The following is a 23,564-nucleotide window of genomic DNA, read 5'->3' on the forward strand; positions in this document are numbered from 1 at the left end:
CAGCGTATCAAGTGTAGTTACTCATGCAGCTTCAGCTAACATAGTCAGAGGTATGTGAGACTAGATAATGTGTTGTCGCTGTACTCGGGGGTTACACGACTGGCTTCCATATAGGGCTTCATATTTACTATACCGTGCCGTGACACAGCGAACTAATGTTTTAGCCATTAAGAGCCGACGCGAGGTATTATCCGCGGGACCGTTGGCGCCGGTGTGTCCTCGCCGTTCACTGTCGTAGGAAGGGTCCATCTTGCTGATGTTTACATGAGCACAGCAGGTCACCCTGCGCAATCCAGTCAAATCCCTCCTGCTCTCACATGGGCGCTAATCTTCCCCCGACTGCCTTCTTAGCACAACTCACCCTTCCTCTCGTCTTTCACTCCTCCGTGACACTCGCAAAAATTGCATCCCCCCCCTCGCCCTCCTGCCGTGCATTTTTACGTTTTGGTGAATCAAGTGTAGCCGAAATTCAAGTAATAGTCAATGTTAAGTTATCAAACGATATAGTTTATATGAGGAAACACTGTTTTTTTTAATATTAAAGGTGAACTATGCAACCACAAGCGTATAAAAAAAGAAACAAAGCTCTTGGTACATTTTAGATGTATTTTAAAGTCATACGTCTACATTTGTGTTCAACATTCGAGAAAAACAGGCTTGTATTTTGAGTTATTAGATGAAAAACAGCAAGTTTTCCTGCAGAAATACAGAATTACAGAAATCCTACAGTTAATGAAAAAATTACTTTCTAACCAAAATTGTTTATATTTAGTGCACTTTTGAATGGATATTTGAACATTTTGGGAAATACATACACTTACATTTTATTTTGCTGTGAGTAAAAAGTGTGATATCGCCTTATTATCTGTGAATTAACTCCACCAGTTTTACATATCCAAGTGTGTGAACAGGTTTCTTTGGAGTGCTAATGTGAAAAAAAGAATTATAAATCCCCCCCCCATAGATGTCACTCAGTGACTAGTTGCATTGTGGGTAATGTAGGCACCAGGTTTTGAACAGCAGTCTACTTGGTTTTGCATTGGATTAAAAAAAAGAAAAAAAAAACTTAAGTATAGAGCCAGAGCCGGGAGTTAATCAGCTTAGCTTACCAAGAAGTCTAGAGGCAGTGGAAAACAGCTGGCCTGTTTAAAACATGAAGAAACAGAAATGTGAACACAACTCAACTCAAATCAAATCAAACTGGGAGTTATATGCAGGACCTGTTGTTTCAAGACCAAAGTGAGCTTCAGAGGGGCTTGTATGTGTATTTTGAACTTAGGAAGTCTTTATGCTAAGCTAAAGAATGCTAATGATATCCAAACTAATGACACTGACAGACAGACAGAGTAGTATCAATCTTCTCATCTAACCTATTGGCAAAAAGCAAATAAGTGTACTTCACAAAATGTACAACTATTCCTTTAAAGTAAAAGCTACACAGACTATGGTCAGTGTTTAGCGACAATGTGTCGGCTCCACAGAGCTTTACAGTGACTTTCAGCTCATTGTTTAGCTGCCCAGCCAACAACTTCACTGTAATTAATTCACTCTTAGGGCTCTCATAGCATCGTTTTCAGATGCAGCAGGTAGCATGAGAACATAATGCAGCATTTCACAGCTACAGATCCAGATATGTCCCTCATGAGTTTTAAATAAAGATAACTGGCAGTATTAACTCACAGTACAGATGAAATACATCCAGTAAGATGTTCATTCTGTGCAGCGAGACAAGAGGCTTCACTATATAAAATCAAATCAAGATATATCCGCAGACTGAAATCAAACAGAATGAATCATTTTCTGTTTTGTGCTTTGGATCGATGCCTCTGTAAACTCTCTGTTGTCTCTCGGCTCTTTGTCTCTCTTTTTTTTTTTTCACCATCCATCTATCCCTCCGTCATAGACTGACTGGGGACATTGATTTAATTCCTGGAATGATGTTGTCAAACTGTCGTCCTGAAACAGACTTGCATAACCAGACAATTGGAGGGAAAATGGGTCATGTGGGAAAACAGTTGTTTTTGAGTGTACTGGCGTGGTTTTTGAACAATATGTCCGCACGCCAACACACACACACACACGGCAGTCATTTGTTTTTCTCAGAAATGGCCTCATCAACGCGCAGGTGCCGCCGTCTGAGCTGTAAGTGCTGCTTGTTTTGGGAGGTTGTCAGTCATGTGTGCATGTTTCCTTCGAGCCGGCGTTGTTATTTTGTTGCTGCTGCTCAGGTTACAGGTACAAATCAATAGAACATTCATCCTCCTCCTCATCCATAAATACATTTACCTGTTCCCTTGATGCAATGAGCCTTTTCCAACATAAGGTCCTTCACCGTGATAAAGAATCTAACATTTTACAAAATAGAACACAACAGCACTCTTCTGCAATTGTAAGTTCAAGCGTTTAAGGTAATTTAGTTGTTTTTACATGTGTAAATATCACTATTTAAATAACAGGAAAATACTGTATTTCTAATAGTATTTGATAGTCATTTTAGGTTATATTACAGTTTTACAATTTTACAGCTATTCCTCAGCATCATCATCAGTATACACCATCAGTTTTAAATACCAAAAACTAAACAAGGTCCTGTGTAAAATTTAAGCTAAATCTCTATTTAAACAATGGAAAAATAATGTTTTTTGTATGACATTTGACATTTATTTTCTGTCATTTAACAGTATTTTTGGTACTATAACTGCCAGAGTATACTCCGTTTTGGACAGCTTTTCTTTCACAGCCATGAAAGCCAAAAACTAAATACGATCTCACATAAAATTGAAGCTAAAACTGTATTTAAATAAGGGACAACCACTGTTTTAATGACATTTGATGGTTATTTTCTGTTATTTTACAGCATTTTTGGTCCTTTAGCTTTCAGAATATACAGTTGTTTTCTACAGCTTGTCCTTATCAATGTTGAAAATCAACAAAAAAAACAAGGGCTCATGTAAAATTGCTAAAACTGTATTTAAATAATTGAAACATACTGTTTTTATGACATTTGACAGTTATTTTCTGTTATTTAACAGTGTATACAGCCAAGGTATACTGCTGTTTTTTTTACAGCTTTCCTTTTACAGTGTTGGAAGAAATTAGTAGAAGATTGTGCATAAATTAACTGCATACATTAAATGCATACGTTAATCCTTGCAGACTCTCGGAATAACGTTCACATAATCAAAAGGAAGGCTTAGCAGTCTCTGTGGGTTAGAATGTATATATATATATATATATATATATATATATATATATATATATATACATATATGTATATATATGCATATATATATATGCATATATATATATATATATAAGTACTGGTAGAAAAGGTACAAGATTCTCATGTAACATTTCAAGCTAAGTGTTTACCATCCTGAAGTCATTACCAACACAGTATCCTCACACAGTCCGCCCATGCAGTCCATGCAGAAGACATCATGAATGTGACCCCCTGTGGCTGTGCGAGCTCCTGCCCCGGAGGACGCTGCCTCTGCCAGTGCAGCTCTGAATGGTTGAGCACAGATTAAGGCGGAACAGTGGTGTTGAGGTTATCACGCTCACACGACCAAAATAGACGCAGAACGGGTGAGACAGCGGGCAAGGCAGCACCGCTCGCAGTACAGTGTGATGTACTTAGTGGGAGAACAGGGAGAATACTGCTGACGGACACGGGAATGATGGAAAACAGAGCGGATGAACTCCCGGGGGAAAGAGCTTCTTGGGCGGAAAAGGGGCTTTATTTGAACCGGTGACTGACAGAATGAATGCACTGATTGGTTGGAGGGGTTGGTAATCCAGTTAAGAATAGTATCACCCAACCTACCGTCACCTTTTATCTGACACTTTCCCAGGATCCTTGACATTATTGATGATCACGAATGAACCCACTCAGGCTACGTTCACACACATGTAGGTCAAAGAAGGAGAGCAATTTTCCTGTGTCTATTTATTTTTTCCTACCTAGCTATTATAACAGTCAGCATCAAGTGCCATACATCATCTGATTCAGGAGAACCTTATGTTTCTGTTTGGATCATTTAAAGTCCAAATTATGTGACTGTCTCAGAAAATTCTGGTTTCGTTTATTAAAAAGATGAATGTCTTGAATGTTTTAGCCCTCCTTATGAATTTGTGTCTACATCTTACCATTCCTAAGCTAGTTACAACCTTTATCATAATACTATCCCAGACATTTTCAACAAAAAAACAGGTGTAATCCTATACTTACAGAACACACTGATGCTTAGAGGAATGATCGTGTAATCATGTTCACTACAGAGCCCATGAATGCCCAAACGAGAGATGTGCGACGCTGAGCATCTCTGCTTTACATGAGTTTTTAAAGCATATGAAAGGATCAGGGGTTCAGAAATTATTTAAGGTTTTAGTTATTCTAAGCGGCTGCTGAAGTCTTTGAGGTTAAAAGTTGCAGGATTAATATGAAGGTGACTCCCTCAAACTAAAAAAGACTTTTTTAATTAGTTTTAGTGTTTACTCCCTACAATTTGATTTGTTGTGGTTGTGTTCAGTGATGTGAGTATTTCATTGTATCTTTGTCTTGTATTTGCAAGAAATCTTCTGAATTACACAGTTTTTTTTCTCCAAGTTTAGCTTGTAAAATTCAAATTGTAAACATAGCATATTAAAAAAAGAAGAGTACTAAGCACATCGGATGGCAGGGATGTTTACTGAAGTCATGAGCTGAAAGACAGTGATTCCGTACTTTTACCTCCTTTTTTCAAACTACTAACTTGCACCTCCTCCGTCGGTATGTCACGCTTTGCTATGCGTGTGAGGCGACGGTGCATGCAGTGAAGAAACAAATGACTTCCTCTTTCAAGTGTTTCCTTTAACATTAATAGATCACTACTTGTGTTCTGCCCGTGTAAAGATCTCATTGATCACCACCTGCCTTTTAATTAAGTCTCCGCCTGGAAATTAACTGTTGGGGCCTCATTAGCTGATATGCACTGCTCTGAGCTGGAGATCCGAGGCAAGGCGAGGCGGTTTGATTAGATTCGAGGTTCTGTACGGAGAAGAAAACAGCACAGAACAAAGTTAACACGAACAAAATCAATTCAAAGCTTAAGAGCAGAATCAAAGAGATTCATCTGTATGGGAATGAAATAAGACGAAAGGTTTTAAATGCAGTTAGTTAAAAGCACTGGAGAACAATGAGGTTTTTCAGTCTGGATTTGAAAAGTTGCGATGTCGGACCATCAGGCCATTCAGCTCCAAGCTGCGCGATGACTAAAAACAGCTTCTCCTTGTTTAGATCTTTCCCTGGGCTCCACTAGCAGTCCACTCCACAGTGATCTCAGGGGTCAGTTATATATTTCCGGCTCTAAATCCATCTAGACATTTATAAATAAGTCATATCAAGTAAACTTTAAAATCAATTAAGTGGCTTACCGGGAGCAAGTGTAGAGACTTTAGAACTCGGGTGATGCCGGCTGAACCGTTGGTTTTGAGTCTCGTGGCTGAATTAAGTATAAGCTGCAGGAGCCTGATGGTCTTTTAAAGACATTCTGTCAAAGTCCATCAGGGTAATCAATTTTCTGTTAGGTTTAGCACAAAGGACCCAAAAAGACACAGAGGAAGTGAGGTTGAAAAAAAAAAAAAAAAAAGCTGAAATCCACAGAACAAAAGGCAGCAAACACAAAAGGGCAGGCATCAAATCAGGTAGATAAGAATCCAAGAATAAAACTGAAGAGATATACTTAACTCAGAACAAAACCAGAAAAAGCACTGGGAACCAAAACAGGCACACAAGGAGGGACACGCTAGACTGTGGGAAAAGACAAAGACAACCTCAAGACTGAAAGGGGAAAACACAGAAAAACAGGCAGGAAAAAAGACAAAGGCAGGAAGTGTAAAGCAGGGATGAAACCTACAAAATATGACAGGTAATTAAAAACTCAACCATGACATTCTGCTTGAGATAAAAGCATGGATCAATTTCACCTTGTTTCATCAAAAGCTCCCTTACTTTGTTTTAAAAGTGATAAAATTCTTCTTTTCTTATTTAGGTTCAAATCAAATAAAACACCACGGCTCTTAATCTGTTTTAACTTTAAGTCGGGCAGCAACCATCAGCCTCTTGTCCGTGCTGCTAAATTTGAATTCACTCTGTTTTTCTATGTTTAAAGGAGAAGTTTGCCCAAAAAATAATAATTGTCTACTCACCCCCATATGGATGAAAAGTCAAATTACATTTTCAAGTCAACAAAGATTTCTGGAACGTCACAGCAGTGTTGCATCCCTCTGCTAAGAAACCGAAGTAGATGGAAAACACCCAAAATGGTTTCATACAGCTTGTCTGGCAAAAGACAGTCCAGAGATCCCTCACCGATTTCAAAAGACGACATTTACACCCTCAATCCAGCCTTTGAACACACCTCAGACGCGGTTGTAGCTAACGGTTTTAGTTCTTCAGCTACAGTGAAGATTTTGGGCTTCAAAAAGGGTGTAAATGAAGTCTTGTCGAATCGATTCAGGGGTTGCGGGATTTCTGGAGATGTGGACCATGCCAGACATAGCTGTCTGGAGTCATTTTAGATTTTTTATGTCAGTAGTATTTTTTACATTTCAAAAACAAAAAACAAGTCCCCGCCTACTTCAGTTGTCTTGCTGTGAAGCTCCAGGAACGTACCCTTATTTATTTGCACATGCGTTTTCACAATAACTGCGTAGGACTGCAGCAATTTGATGAGGGAGAAACATGCAGAGAAACACGCAGCTTCAACATGTCCTTGAGAGAACAGAGTTACATGTATAAAAAAAATGTACTGTGCAGGACATTTTCTTGTTCAGTCTGGTCTGTTCTAGACAGATTTACAGACTGATTAGCTTCTCTGAATATACACTGCGCTGCCTGAAGCGCTGAAATAATGCCAACTCTATTTATGTTTATTTATTGCTGAACCATACATATATCAACATGATTACGCACAGGGCATTACAGACATGTGAATTGTGATTACTTCCAGCGAGCTGCTTGTCTTTGGGGGAGAGAGAGAGAAAGCGGTACAGCAAAGTCTATTTCCAGTGTATATAAAATGTTCTATATTCAGACGCATCTGATGTCAGAGACAAACATTGTCTTCGGGATGATTGTGTTGCTCTTTCTCCCTTTTTCTTTTATTAGTCATCAACCTTTTTGCGCGTAGAAGAAGAGCGACGGAGGAAGAGAAACACGAGCTGGTTTTAAATCCCAGTGAATTCCCATTACATGATAATATGATTTTTTTCTTTTTTCTTTTTTTCCAAATCCAAGTTCAACTGTAATTTTGTGATTAAGCAAAAACCAAGAGAGGAGATCCAACAGGAGATTTACAAGACGGCGCTAAGCGGGAGAATTCCAGATTTTCCTGGAAGCATTTTTGTCATCCTTCAACGTAATAGCCAGTGGTGGATTTAATCCCCTCAAATTAGTCCCTCGCTAATCCTCACTAACCTCAAACAGAGGTCACTCATGTCCAATTTGAAGATGCATAAAGAACACTTTGTAATTGCGTGTTGGAGGCCCACAGCTTGGCGACGAGTAACTCTCCTGCGTGCTCTTTTCTCTGCACATCAGAGTCAGACAGTCAGCGTACAGTACATACATCAACCTGACGGCTTTCAGACGGCAACACGTGGACGTTTACAATCAACACCTTCCATGTCCAAGCGTATCTGCGTATGTAAACACACGATACCGCCCAGGTTGACGTCCCAAACCCCCGTCTGCTCTGCTCTACTCTACCGTACTGTACCGTTGTTCCGTGCCAAATGTGAGCGAGCGCTGTCGCCGGCTGGAGCGTGTGACCATTTGCCGCTATCACATCGCATCTTGGCTCTTTGTCTCTAATGTATAAGAGGATTATGCCGACCTTTGGCCCCCCGTCCCCAGTCAAATTTAAGCTTGCACTTAATTCTAAGCCTATATTTTGCCGACGCCGGCTGAAAGCATCGCTGCTACGCTTGGCTCTCAGTCAGCGCTACCTGTTTCCTGGAGTCATTCCAGGAGGTGGAGGTGTATCGCTGCAGAGAAAGGCTGCGGAACTGATTTCAGCTCCTCATGGGCGGCCACACAGCTCGGTTTAGTCTGCCGAATTGGTGCTTGACGAAGTGATGGATGTTGACATCGCCGTTTCGCGAATTCGAGGCAGCGCGTCCCCCCAAGTGTTGTTGTGAGGTAGCAGCTGCGTATTAGCTCGCCGCTGTTTCCCGCAAAACCTCTGACACGAATCTCCAACTGTCAGAGGAAACTATCTCCTGTTATCCAAGGAAGCTAAGATAAGAAAACTGCATGAAATGTCATCTAGTGTCTCGGGTTCGCCTAACTGAGAGGGTTTGATGAGAAAAAAAAAAAAATGGGACGTGAAGACGTAACGTATGTATCACTGTCAACTGAATTCTGGACAGAATTTTGAAGATGTCACCTTGTAATGATTAGAAGTCGATCGCGGCGCTCCTTTGTGCGGCGAGATGTCACGTTCGCGTTGCAGCCGATCGTGTTTTCTTTTGACCTGAAAGGTTTAGTGAAAAGCCTCAGACGCAGCGCAGTGTTGTGATGCTTTTTTTTTTATTTTTAGATCTGGCTTGATTTCCCCCTTACTTTACAAGTTGAGCGAGACAGTGGCCGGCCCATATTTTAATCCTCTCTAATAGCACCGTGCTGCACAGACACACTGCACTCTCCTTCTCGATGGCCTCATTACGACTCAGATGCTTCAGCTGCATCTTTGGCGTCGAGGACCGGCTCTCCGCGACGGGAACTCGGACCCTCTGAGTAGCTGATTCACTCCACGACCTAAATTTCTTGTTTCTTCGGCCGTTTGCTGTGACATCAGCTATTTTATTCGCGCGAGAAAGAGGTCGGATGCATGTGGGGAAAATGAGATACAGAGTTAAAATTCATCCCCGCATTACGGTGAAGGTTATTCTGTATAATCCTGCGACCTGACCGGTGATCTACACCTGGAGCTTCTATTATTAAGAGCTCTATAAATAGAACGCTACCTCATGGCTACCTGCTGCCACTAGCAGACTTCTCCCCCCCAGCACCCCCATGAAATCCAAAACCCAAACAACTCCCACGTTGTGTTTATGAGCTCCTACGTCATCCCCGTCGGCCCCCTCGGTGACTCAGCCTGACCCAGAGGTCGCAGAGGCTTCCCAGCAAAGTGAAACGCTCCCTGGGAATTTGCAAATTCTCTCTCTAACCTTCACGCGAACAATCCTGCGTCCCAGACCGTCTTCTGATGTGTTTCCTTTCGCTAGTTGAAAGAGGAGAGTGCAGACAGGCGGTTGACTCTTTGCTATTTCTGCCTGGCGTGAAGCATTTGCAATTCAAAGTGAGGGCCACTTCCTGTTTTTTTTTTTGTCTCCAGTCTGGGCGCAATAACAATAACGTGCAAGTTTATTAGTTACCTTTATCTCGCTCGCTTTGTTTTTATCTCCCCCCCCCGTCCTCTCTCTCTGTTTCTCTCTCTCTCTCTCTGTCTGTCCTGTGTCTGTCTCTCCGATTATGTCATCAAACTAGACACTCAGAGAGCGAGGGAGAGAGAGAGAGAGTGGGAGAGAAAGTTCTGCTAAATTAAGAATAAAGATGTAGGCAGCCGAAGAGATACTGGGTGCGTTGAGACAGCCGTCCTGTAAGCTAGTGGCTAATTTTAGCGTGTCAGGGCAGTGCACTGTATCTCCCTGTGGATGATCTGAACCATAGAGGGATCTGAGCACCAGCCCAGCCTCTTGTTCTCTCATCTGTTCGGCGCGTGGACACTGTTCCTTTGTGCAGAAAGGTTACAGGACAGTCACAATAGGCCGGGGGGGGGGAGGAGAGACGTGGATTCAAAGAGCTTTTAAACCACCTGGGGTTTCAGAAAGAGGGTGGCGGCGTTGTTACAGCAGATTCGGCACGCACGGCAAAAAAAAACGGCGCAGACTCACGCCAGAATACATGTCGGGGACAACGTGAAGTCCGCGATGTGGCTCTCTGTCCTCCTCTGGAGTGATTGCACTCTCTGAGAAGAGGAAATAAGTAGCCTCTGTGATTTGGTTTAAAAGTGGTCAGTGTTTTTCCAGATTTGGAGGAATACATGCCAGGAAAAGCAAAAATAGCACAGAAGAGAAGAATAAAAGATGGATAACGAGGTAAAGTCTGAGCCTGGTGGTACATACACAGAATATGTATCTATCAAGTAAAAACATAGAAAATAGAAATGGTTAATGTTACAAAGCTCAGCTCATTTGATCTCATATTAAATAAAAACATGGCAGTAGATTTCATATGAATATGTTGCCTCACCATTTAGTGGCTGATATCGACATTAGCAAGTTAAGTATTTCAGGATCGCAGAATATATACATACAAACACACAGGTATTTCAATGATGCCTCAGATCTTTTGATCAAATACTTGTGACAAAGGCACGTACGAAATGGAGGCAGGATATTTCAGTTAAGCAATAAACTTTGCAGTATTTATTAATCATCTTTAACGTATCAGAAAATATCCTGGTTGTGCTTTAACCCCTAAGGTTTGATTTGGCCTGCCGGATGTTTTCCAAGGAAAACAAGTATCATTTTAATAACTGAGGTGCAATGTGGCTAGGGGCTAGCTGGTTAGCATGCTAACTTCAATAGATATCCCTGCAACACCACACGTAGATGTCATAGAGATAACTGATGTTTTTTTCCCATTCTGTTGATCATTATGTGATTTTTTTCTGATGTTCTAAACTGAAAGATCTTACATATTGTACCTTGAAGCTAGCAGAGTAGAGAAACGTACCTCTTTTTAACCTCATGAGGCCGAATTTAATTTCCAGTACACTTACGATAAGCGGAATGGGCAGTTTACAGGGAATGAGAACCCATCAGCTTAAAAATAGATCATAATTACCTGAAATCTCTTCCGCAAATTGGCAAATGGGAGGCAGGTTTATTATGCAAAACCCACCAATCAGCAATCAGCAATCTCTTATTTTTTTTTATCATATTTAAGTTTTTTTAGTAGGAGAAGTGGAGCTGCGGTGTGTGAGGGCGGTGATGGAACAACCAACCTGGAAAGAAGTAATGGGTTTCTCATGCTAATGAGGAACTCCGAATTAGCGGCACAGCCAACCGGGCGTGAGTCAATTCTCCTCGCCCAGATACCACGTAAATGAAACCGCTTCCCATCGCAGACATGCTTACTCACCCCGCTGATGACTTTCTATTCTGAAACTTCCTGCTCTGATTAAATAGCCACACCGGCGGTAACACTTGCCCTCAGCTCGTGGCGCTCGAGCACGCGTACCGGCTGATTGTTTTTTCCCCGGAGGCCTGCGCTCCGCCGCCAGCGCTCAGTGTTTTAATGCACCTTGCTCGCTCTGCATTACCCACCCTGTGCTGTATGTGCATTTCCTCCACCGGTCAGTTTGTTTTGGAAAGCAGCCATGTTGAATTATGCAGCTCAACATCTGTGAGATGCACACACACACACACACACACACACACACACACACACACAGACAGACAGACACTGGCGGCGTCAAAAATTCTCTGGTGGCCAAGCGGGCACGCCATGCCCTCCACTTCAAAGGTGACTTTGTACTTTTTGTGAACGTTTTAAGTGTCTTTTTAATCTTTTCCTCTGAAAGGAATCTTTTTGTGCCTCTGAAATACCAACGCATGTGATGTTTCAGAGACGCTAACAGATCTAAATATGAACCCCTGTGTGTCTGTGTCCACTGCTCGTGTTGCGTCACCTCAGAGTTTGACTACGTTTTCACGCAAGCTACTGAAAAGGTCTAACCGAGGTCTCTCTGTTTGTCTCTCTCCGTCTCTCTTTCTCTTCGGCAGATTTTCCATATGACCTATGACCTGGCCAGTGCAGTGGTAAGAATATTTAATTTGATAGGGATGATGCTGCTCCTGTGTCACTGGGATGGCTGTCTCCAGTATCTGGTGCCGCTCCTCCAAGACTTCCCCCCTGACTGCTGGGTGTCCCTAAACGGTATGGTTGTAAGTATTACGCACTCTTCTCTTTTGTTTGTTATTTTTGGCATTTGGTGTACAAACCATATTTCCATTCCTGCGCTCAGTTTTCGGTGTTCAGAGGCAGATTTACCCTTCAGAAACTCTTAGTAATCTTTATTGCAGACAAAATCAGGCTTCTCATTTTGCAGTCTGAAATGATATCTGTTCAGCATTTTTTTTTCCACCTCTAGCAAGCTAGCTAATTAAGCTACAGCTGCCAGACATAAGAAGACCTCCGTCGAAATCCCATTGACATATAGGCTAATCGGCTAATTAAAAATACAGCCTCGGAACAGAGCCTTAATTATTGTGTATAGACTCATATGTCTAGATCAAATGGTTGAGTAGTTTATATAATATTTATGTTTATAGCGGTGGCCTTTAATGAACACCAAATTCCCATCAGCCGTAGACGTCAGCGGTGAGTCCATTAGTAAGTCTGAGGTCTGTTTGGTGAGTTTTATTGATACGGAGGAAAGTTACAATGATTAAGCAAAACACTACATAGTCGCCTTTGTTTTTAACATAATGTGTAGTCTTGGTAAATAATGATGCCTGAGTACCTCGGCCTTGACAGGATACGGTGGGTTGTAAGCTAGCTGGGCAAAAATCTAAGCTAGCAAACCGTAGCACAAGGTTAAATCCACTCCTTACACTTTTACTGTTGTGTTCTTTGCTTTTTGAAAGGTAAATTCTCCCCTTCAAATTCTATAAATGCAGGATTTCACTCCACAGCCAAAGAAATCCAAAGCTAGACAAACATGCTACACCGTGTTATTAAGCTATGTTGTGGACATTCTGGGGAAAGGGTATAGCCAACGGTTACGGATACGTAGTCACAGTTGTAGATGAGTTCGTTGCAACGGATGGGTAAGACGAGAAAAGTTATACTTTTTTTTATCAACAGTCTAAGTTGAGTCTGAGTTTAAGTTACTGTGAAATATTTGAAGCGGATGATGAAAATCGTTGGAGACAACTTGACGTGAGATCCGCTCCAGACCGGCGTTTGATGAGATGCTGAAGAACAGTTCGTTTGTTAGGTCAAGAAATCCACATAAATGAAACAGCTTACACCTCTGCATACATTCTTGCATCATGTGACGGGAAAGAATCCTGTTTTTTTTAAAACGTTCTTAGTGTCACACTGCTGTGTACCATGTTGGCTTACACACAAACACAGGAAGCTGAATTTTCCTTTTTTTTAGTCTGACATAAAAACTAAGTCCACTTCACCCTTTTGATCTCTGGTGGCAACTGTCTGTGAGGTCGGTCTAACCATCCTCTGTTAGTGGCTTTCTCCACCACCGTCCAGTGTGAGCGCCGCTTCAGACGACAGCACCGTGACAAACGATGCAGGAAACACGCTCTGCAGTGGTTTTTATCTCTTGAACGGTGTGAAAATGAAATGCTTTGACATCAGCGATGAGTCTTTTAGGTACGAGCGGCGCGCAGGAAACCGAGTTCAGTCAGGGGACAACACTCTGCACAGAGATGTGGACTGTAATTGGACCGAGGCATAAATAATATAGAATTTCTCATAATTACAGGTGTGTTGATGAAACATCTGCAGACATAATGAGTACTTCTGAAAATGAATGTGCAGATAAAACGCCAGAACAACTAACTCATGAATAAATCATATAAGAAAGCGCTTCACGTTGCGTAAGCAAGTAACTTGACATGTTCAGGTGTAGACGCGGGCCTTGTTTTTGACTCTCTTGGTGTTTTGTTTTGAGATAGTCTGGGCTTAATTTGGAGAGCAGGAGGCGATCTATAATTAAGAATTGCAGGCAAGTTTCATCATTTCATCAGGGACAGTGCTGCAGGTACATTATTGCTCTGCCAACCTACAAAGAAACAGGTTTTAAAGAGGCAGTGGGACGCGTACATCCCTGGTGTCCTAACAGTAATGTGCTGCATTTTATGAAATTACGTGCACACTGTGAGGAGGAATCTAAAATACTTCTCGTCTTGTTCGTTGGTGTGTACACAAATCACACCTTTCTGGCATCCCCGGTCAGTTTGAGGTGTTTGGGAACTGTCCCTCGTCCGTCTGTGCGTCCTTTGTGTGTTTTTCCGTCTTTCTCTGAGTCGGGGTCAAACGAAATATGACTGCTGCTCTCCGAGCTGTGTGGTCGTGTAGAAGAGTGTACAGTCCTCCCGGGTAATGCTGATTGTAAATGCTCGCCCGAGGAGCTCTTCTGCCTTCTCGTCTCTGACAAACATTCCTCTACTCCGCATGCACGGCGACGGCTCGGAGGCATCTGACTGGAGGTGCAAATGTCGGCTTTCGTCAACATCACGACTCCGCGCCGGGCTCTTATTTGTACTTTGAGGCGATGATATGCCCAAGCGAGCCCAGTACCGACTAAACATGTGTTGTACACCCAAACAGACATCATCCATCTCTGTTTGCGCCAAAAATTTATTTGCAGCGATCTCATTTCCCACATAACTGTCACAGTTTATCCTTGCTAATAGTCCAGCTGCTTAATGTACTGCAGTGCCACAGATCTTTTTAACTCGCCTCTGATCGACACTGATCCCGTTTCATATTTAATTGTGACACAAGCTTAAAGGGGAATTCTGGTATCTGTGATCTGTATTTACATGAGTCATACCAACCAAATGTTTTGGAATCGATTAAGTACAGCAGCTACAGTGCGGTCCTCGGGGGCAATTGCGTCAGTCCAAGTTACATCCACTACAAGCGCTGTTTTTTTTTCCCACTGACAGGCGGAGGTTTGTCGTTCTACGGCTCAGAAAAAACGCTCCTTGATGACTCAGGCCGTTTTCATGTCTCGCTCAAGCTCTGAAATCTCGTCTCAAATCATCTCATCGAGAGACTTTGGAAATAAAGCCATTATCGTCCTGCAGCGACTCACATCTCGTGAGGTTTTACTGGTGAGACTTCTTCTTGAGCGAGACTTGTGTTTCTGGTTACAACAAGGATCTCATTATTCTACAAAAAAGGCCGGTCTCCCAGCGAATTGTTTCTTTAATAATGTCAGACACTTAAAATATCGACCTCGGTCTGTCAGTGGTGTAAACAAGCCCTTTTAGTGAGGGTAACATTGACGGTCTAACCCTGATCCTCGTCCTAAAGGATTACATTGGATTCATTTTGGCTGCAGCTGCCAGCAGAGGCAATCTATTGATAAGTATAAATCTATGGACTTGAACATGTAAATAAGTTTAGAAAAGAAATAAAAGAATTCCTCTTTAACTTGCCCCTCTTGCTCAGAATAATCAGATATTTTCCTTTCTTGTATGCAAGGAAATGAAATGGTAAAGTTATTAAAGGCTAATATGCTGCCTCCCTGTGGGCCGGATCATTTACACTGTGGAAGTCTAAAGCCATAACTGAGCCTCTGCAACAGAGAGCTAATATAGCATGTGATACCTGTAATGAAAGCTTATAGGTGAGTTAAAATGACTCATTAATCTAAATTCTCTCTCTCGGTGAGATGAAACTGTGGAATCATTTGTATTCGGTACGTAGAACCAACATTACGTAGATGTCTCCCAGCTCTCCACAGATAGAAGGTTTCCAGTGACATGTTCCGACTGCGGCTGCTTGTCTGCACACCGACACTCCTAAATATAGAACCTCGCACATTTCGCCTGTACAGGAGCCTAAAAGGCACAATGATGCTTTCTTATCTCAGCAGTTTCACTTCCTTTTTTTGGAACTGCTGGATTAGGATTACCATATATTTCGTGAATCTAGTTCCATTTTTTTCCTCCTCGTGTTCAGATATGAGGATAAAGACTTTGACAGCATTGAGGCCGTGGCTTAGTCCATTAATTAATAAGTCGATAGGGAGAAATTTAATCTACAACAGTGTGATAATCAATCAATTGTGTATTAAGGGAAGAAAAGCTAAAAATTGGCCGCTTCTTAAATGAAAGGTTTATCTGTTCTTCTTTCTTTCCTTCACTTTAACACACTCAAACCCAGAGATATTTCAGTTAATTGGACAAAACAAGCATCTTTAAAATATAAATCTTTTTAAACAAGTAATCGATTCATTTAAGAGGATCACCACACTCACAAAACAGTTCCAGGGCTGACGAGTATGGAGAGAAATTAGTCTTGATACTGGTTAGAATCCTGTCCTAAAATCTGCATGTCTTTGTATGATGAATTGTAGAAAATATATGATGTTCACAAAGGTATTTCCCAATCCACCAACAAATACCAACCAACTGGGACAACATTTTCATAGATATATACAACCCAACTTGAACAAATGTCAGAATTTTTCTATAGGTCTTCATTTATTCATTAATCTACTAGGAGTCATGAAATGTAAAAGAAACTCCAAAAGAGGGCTAAATTACAAATATGAAAGAAGTAAACAAGGCCCTGCACACTGACACTTTATATTTCTTTATGTTTAATTTCACTTTTCAATTTTATGTTGTGACATCGCTGTGCTTGTGGTCTGGCTGGGTTTAGGCACAAAAACCACTTGGTTAGGGTTAGGAAAACATTGTGTTTTGGCCTAAACTACATGTTTTCTTTCACCACAAACACGGCTGGAGATATTCCCAGCTTCTCGTCAAAAATATCCATTATTGTAAGTGAAACACAGTCCTGAACTGCAGTCACTGGCTTGACAGCCTTCTTGCCCGTAACTCCACTACCGTCCCTTCTGCCTCCAGATATGACAGTCAGGTCAGGTTGTACTTCTTCTTTTGAAATACAAAGAAAGCTCCACAGATTCAATTCATCACATCAGAGAAATCAATACAGAAAACGGTTAATAGCTCAAAAATAATACGTTTTTAATTTAAATCTGACGTATTTTTTAATTTCCAGATTGCTTTCCGTATTGATTTCCGCTCAGTTTCTGTGATGACTGAACGCTTGCAAACGACAGTTTATCAAAGAGATAAGTATAATCGTTGGTTGCAGCCCTTAACTGAGACGTATTGGAGGCACAAATCTTTGTATATGTGATTAGCGCCGCTGGATGAGAGCTCGTGGGCAGCTAGCTTAGTGTCGCTGACTTTGATGCGGTAGAATGAGCAATTTGTGGAAGCTCTTCCCTGTGGATCCTCTGCAGGAGCAGACGCCCGTGTGCTGACCGCGGACTGGCAAATCCAAAGTGAAAAGCCCGGCCCACGTGTGGGATTCCTCTTCTCACACCATCACAGTGCATTAGCGTTCATAAGCTAAGAAATCTTGATAAGATATCTCCCCCTCTGTTTTGCCGCAGGTATAAATACATGATGTGATTCTCCGGTCTGTCAGGAGATGGACTGTCAGGTGGATGTCCTGCTGTCTCTCAGCTCAGGAAAGGACTGCTTCGGATTCACATTGCGTCATTTATTTTCTTTCTGTCGTTGCCTGGGAACTTTTTGTCTCCAGCTGTGAGAAGAAGAGTGGGGCCAACGAGGACTGCAGATACTGCTGAGTGGTGTAGTACGGGGTGTAGGACTGTTATCTGCCTGACTAATGGCCTGAGAGTAGCTTCTTACTCTTTGGAGGCTGCATTTACTTAATCACCGGACAAGATAGCGCTGCTGTCGCTGTGTTGGCTCGGGTGAGAGGGTGATGGGGTGTTGCTTTTGTCTGCAAAGCGTGAAGATATGTGGTCAGGAGCACAGACGTATTCGTTTTGTGAGCACGCTCGTATTAAGAAGGCCGACGGCTGAGATTCAGATTCACGTCTCGGAAGAGATTTAGGAGGCAGACAGATAGACAGATGCAGGAGGTAGACACAAACAGAGAAGAAGAAAGGCCTGGCTAACCATGCATAACCATGCTCTAGCATCGGGCGCCCTTCCTGGCCTCTTTTATCCCCGGCCCACCCACTAGCTTCCCATCTCTTTCTTTCCCTGAATGAGTCACTTCCAACAGCTGAGCTCGGTCCAGTCAGAGTTTATGAATTAATCAAACTTTCTCCTCTCCCTCCTCTCTCTCCTGGCACACTGGTTTCATCCGAGTAAAAATGCAAGGCCGCCTTTTTGCCTTGATGTGAAGGGCTTGTTTCTGCGGCTCTCGTGGTTAATTATTTGGTGCGGAGTTCAGTTTGGATGGTTGAAATTGCCGGGTGTGTTCTTTACCCCTCCTGGAGAGTCCTTCCCGATGGTACGAGAGTCGAAACGCACTCATCTGCAGGAGTATTTCCATCAGAATTGTCAAGATGTCGAGCATTGGCTAGTTAGGGACGTTTGAAAAGCGCAGAGCGACGGACTCACTTGTTTTACATGGAGGTTATTCGTGTGGAGTGTGTGCAGGCAGCCTCGCGGTTCATAACAGGTCGCTTCCTCGCTTGGTCAAACCTTTCTGATTGAGGGTGTGCTCATCAGTGGAAGTGGCTGCTGCATACGTGATTGCACATGATTGGACACCAAAAGAAAAAGTCGCCTCACTCCAGACATTTATTACCCCTCAGAGAAAGTAGAAAGAAAAGGGCCTATCTGCCTTTTTTTTTTCAATTGTAAATTTTGTTCCTTATGTCTTCATCTGCTCCTGTTCTTCATCTTCTGTCTCACTTTACGTTGTGTTGCTTTTACTGCTGCTGCAGCAGAACCAAATGCCCCTCAGGGACGAATAAAGTCTCGTACTTGAACTCCAATTCTACCAAGGTGACATATTTAAGTAGTATATTATGCAATAAAGAAAGTACAGCTAAGTTAACATGTCACAAAGCTCAGATTAACTGATCAGTATGCAGGATCAAGCCACATCCAGTCCAGACGGCAGGATGAGACGATGGCAGGTAATGTTTCTGTAAACCACTGATAGGATCACAGATGTACGTTCCCTGGGCTGGACATATCTTCAAAACGTCCATGTTTATGTCCTGACTTTTTATCAGGAGATGGGAAGGATGATGGTGGAGTTAAAGGCGAGAAGCCTGGCAAGCCAGTGACCACAGTCCTAGACTGGGTTTCAACATTTGTAGCAGTGACAACATTGGCTGTTTTTACATCAATGTAGGGGTATGTCCAGCTGTGTTTGTGGTGAAAAGACAGGTTTGTAAAGCCAAAACTTGATCCCTTCCTCACCCTTACCAAGTGGTCTTTGTTCCTAAACCTGGCCAGAGCGTAAACACAGTGTTGTCAAACGATGCGTTCATAAAATTGGACATAAAGATGTGTACATTTCGAACATTTCTGTGTTTTGGCAAAACCTTAACAGCCAACATGTTTCTTGTGACTGGTGTGTTAAACCCACAACTTGAGCTGAAATGATTAGCTGATTAACTGATTAATTGATTGACTGAAGTTTTTAATCGGCGACTATTTTAATAATCAGTTATTTTAGCATCAACATGCACTGGTTGAAGCTCCTCAAATATTACAATGTCTTGTTTTCCTTTGTTTTGTGCGATAGTGAGCTGAATTTATTTGGGTTTTGGACTGTTGCTTAGAAAAAATAAACAGATTCTGAATTATGAAATTATAATTCAGATATTTCATCATGTTCTGATATCTTATAAATAAATTGATTCTTGGCCAGAATAATTGTTGATATGATAATAACATGATAATTTAGTTGCAACCTCACTAACAGTCCAAACTTATAACTCAGAGGAAACCAGGAGAATATTGCAAAAGACAAACAAACAAGAAAAAAAAAAACAGAGAGTTGTTGGCCCAGTCCAAGAAGCATCTGTCATTGTAGAACTTAGGGGACAAACAGAACCACAGCCTTCGCACTGAGACACTCCACCCCGAGCTGCCGCTGCTTGCCAGCTTACAGTTTGGTCCTGGTGCCGGCCCGCGGACCCCTCCACTTCCTCGCTCATGTGTTCAAAGACTGTTGTGCCTTCTGTGCTCTCCCAGCGAGAACAGCTTGTAGTTTGATTATGTAACTGAAAAATGAATATTGTGCAGCACACAATTTTTTTTCCCCCCCCCCATGCATGGGACAGCTTGCCGGGGTTTTAGAGGGTTACATGATTGAGTAATTAAAGCCGTCAGTTAATGCGGATGTTGTTTTGCTCATTCTTTTTAAACGTGGAGGAAAGAAAAAAAATCACGAGGGGAGAGTGTACTTGGAGTGAAACATGGAAATGAAGACACAGGATGCCTGTAAATTCAGAATATGATGAAAAGAATGGCACCAAAATGTGTATAGGAAGGAGGAAGGTGTATTTTCTTAGCTTGTGCAATAAAACAAGGATGAATCAGTGGGAGTACAGATGAGAAATCACTGATTTTTGTTACCCGCCCTGTGAGCACTTGTGCTGCTGAGTCCTGTCCCGTCCCGTCCTTCGCTGGCACGGGTTACATCCTGTTAGTCTTCTTTGTCGGTACCAACAACAACCAACGCTTCTGGGTCACACTCGACACTGGGACTACGGTGAATCATTGATCGCCCTCCCGGTCACATAACCAGTAACATCTTGTGTTGGAGGCACGAAAGTTTTGACTAATGAATCGAAATGGAAATTGCGAAAGCACACGCGAACGCTTGGCCCCTCGGTCTAATTATAGAAAAACTTTAGGGTGGTTGATTCGAACGCTTTGACAATGGCGTGGGGGTGATGTTAGTGTTAACGCATGTGATAATGAGGTCGGTGAATTCGAAAAATAATAAACGAAAGGCAGAGCTGCAGAAGGATGAATATGCAGGATCTGATGTCACTTGTTTTGCTGCATCCAGAGCTTAATTATATCTAGAGCTCTGGAGGAACTGAATACATCTGCTGTGTTAGCCACATTTATTAAAATCAAGGGGATTGGAGAGAATGGGGGGGACAAAAAAACAAGTAGAAACTGCATTTTCTGGAGGAAAATGTGTTAATAACGCCATGAGTCACTCGTCCCAGAGGAGAGAGGGCTTAACAGCAGGATAGAAAGTGAAGTAATTCTGTCAATCTGCTGCTTCTTAACACTTTGACATGCTGGAGGAGAATAGATGTTTATGTCTCCTCAGATTGCGACTGTTAGTGGACAAAAAAAAACAGTGTGATTGGCTGATACGATCACGATGCTCAGCACCAGACCTGCAGTGAGTCACTGTAAGAGCAGGATGACACAAACTCAGGGAATCAAACCAGCAGTACCGCACGCGTTAGTGCTGTGTTTTTCCTTTTTTTTTTTCTCAACACTCCCTCCTCCTGAGTTTTGGGGTTTTGTAAGAAACCCTTTACATAACCTGTTGCATCACCCAAGACATGTAACTTTTAGCATCGCTGCTCTGCTGACTTTTAGACAGTACGAAACTTAACTTCAGCACCAGCAGCTTTAGCTCAGAAAGCATCAGACATTTAAATACCATTAAGCACAAGTTTTATAATATTATTAGTCACTAACTTAAAAAAAACTGTGACTCCAACCAAGTCACCAGAATAAATGTTGGCAATGTACCTTCCTGGAAACTACAGATATCTTAAAACATTTTGTATTTCTTTAGCTATAATCTTCAATTCTGTCTTGTGACAACGCTGTACTAATGCTCAGGTTAGGTTCAGGCACAAAAACAACTTGGTTAGGGTTCAGAAAAAATAACGTTTTGGCTTAGAATAACTGTTGTTGTCGCCACAACCACAGCTGAACATTGTCCCCTTCAAAGTATCCAGTGGTTTTTCATGTACAGATGTTAACGCGCATTATCAAATTGCGGTCACTGGCTCGGGCCTCCCCTGCTAATCCAGTTATGAGGTCAACAACATGTAAAGTGGATGTCCTAGAGGTTGTACTGTATGTAAAAATGGCACCATACTTTATAGTACATGCAAATGACAATGTGTCATAGTTTACAGAAACGTTTTATTACGGCGACAGAACGTATTATTTTAATGTTACTGACCACTTATATAACAATAATAATGGTAAGTTACTTCTGTCATTTCTTGATAAATGTCAGCTATATTTTGTTTCGTTTAAATATTGAACCATCTTTGAAAGACCCAAAGACAAAATAAAATCAATTTAAATCATCATCGGTCAGAAAAATAAATTGTGTACGTTTGAGTTTTCCACCGCTTATTCGTAATTGTGAGCAACTTTTCGTGAATTCTTCCACAAGATTCCGGCATCCATCCTTCAAACTGCAGATAGAAATCTTTGAGCAGGCGAGTTCCTGCGGTGGATGATAACATCCTCACCAACAACTGCTCCCAGAAATAGCTCCCACATCATATGCTCGGCATCAGAAGTGTGACATACAGTGCAACAGACTGTGATGTCAGCTCCGCAGCCCGATATAACCCGCAACTACAATGGGATTATATGACCTGTTGGATGTGTTTATATCTGCAGCAAAAGCACACAAGGACGATTACCAAAAGGTTTCGGTGAGTCAGCCAAGCTTACCTGAAACTACACTTCTCTGCGTTTCCATCCGTATATGAATATGTCGACACAAAGATCCTGCAGTGTCGCAACCACACATGCTTAATGCACACAAGTGGAAGGACACCTAAGGCCCCGTGACCTCACAAATGGCATTTGTTCCTGTTACACGGTTGGATGAGTTTGTCCTGTGTGTATGTGTAAATACATTACACAGTGAATGCATTGTGTGTGACATTTCCATTACTGTGTGTATCGTTCGGGGGGGGGGGGGGGGGGGGGGAGAAAGATGGCGGTTTTCTTGTGTGGCAGTTTGTTGGCTAAACCCTTTTGGAGGAGACGCTGCCAAGACAAACTGGACTCTTTTTTTTTTTTTTTTTTGTTAATAAATCTGGCAAGTGTAATTATAACAAATTTTCTAATCAGTCTCTGGAAGAAACAACTAATCAGTATGGAGATGGGAATTGGTGAGTCATCCCGGGCGGATGATTCGCTGTGAATTTACTCATTTGCTGAACCCCAGCTGAGGTAGAGTCGAGCAGAGTGGCTTGACGGGGACGAGGGGAAAAAGACAGAGACTAACTGTGATTTATGGAGACTTCATATTTCTTTTACTGGCTATTCTGTTTTGGGTGAGATAGGTACTCTGTGTGGAGCGCCTCCTCAGCACTTCTCGCTCACAGGAGGTGAAGCTATCGGAGGAGTCAGCAACTTGGCCGTGGCTGCGAGGCCCGATGCCGGAGAGCTGTCACACTCGCCTCTAGATAGGACATACTAGGCTCCGCAGATGTAGCCTCGACGGGCCCGTTCAGGCCGCTCGCTAGAGATTTTTGCATGTCTCCGGGCTAAAGGCACACACTTGACGTGTGCTGTATTAATGAGGAGTCTAAATCCTGCACTGAATACAACACACGGCTTCTCCCGAGGCCGAGACCAACAAGAAGTGAGACAAAATAAATCTGAGATGGGAGTAAAAAAAGGTTGTACATTTTCCAAACCTTCTGCAGTGATACTACCTGATAACATGGATGTATTATAAAATGGGTCTAAAAGGTGTCGGTCTAGATAAAAAAAAAAACCCTGCATTTGAAGCGTTATCGTGTCTTAAAGGAGACCTACTATGCTTTTTTTGTCTTCTTCCTTACCGTCAATATTTTATATCAGCTTAGTGCACGTAAGAGACATTGAAAGTTAAAAGGTCAAGACAGACAACAGAAGCTCCTTTCTCCCACAGGAAACACAGCTCCTGAAACACCTCGTCAGTAGTCCCGCCTTTAATTCCATGACTTTGT

General features: G+C 42.2%; 1 protein-coding gene across 3 annotated transcripts in view; it reads left to right on the top strand.

The window, feature by feature from the left end:
• hcn1 (hyperpolarization activated cyclic nucleotide-gated potassium channel 1) overlaps nucleotides 1-23,564 on the top strand; it is an 87,390-nt gene that overhangs the window by 26,916 nt on the left and 36,910 nt on the right. For all 3 annotated transcript variants that reach the window (XM_030435435.1, XM_030435436.1, XM_030435434.1), the window contains exon 3: nucleotides 11,836-11,997. In XM_030435435.1, the coding sequence (XP_030291295.1) occupies nucleotides 11,836-11,997 (162 nt within the window). The remainder of the gene's footprint in view (nucleotides 1-11,835; nucleotides 11,998-23,564) is intronic.

The sequence above is a fragment of the Sparus aurata genome, chromosome 12 (genome assembly GCF_900880675.1).
Source record: "Sparus aurata chromosome 12, fSpaAur1.1, whole genome shotgun sequence".
NCBI classification, from domain to species: Eukaryota; Metazoa; Chordata; class Actinopteri; order Spariformes; family Sparidae; genus Sparus; species Sparus aurata.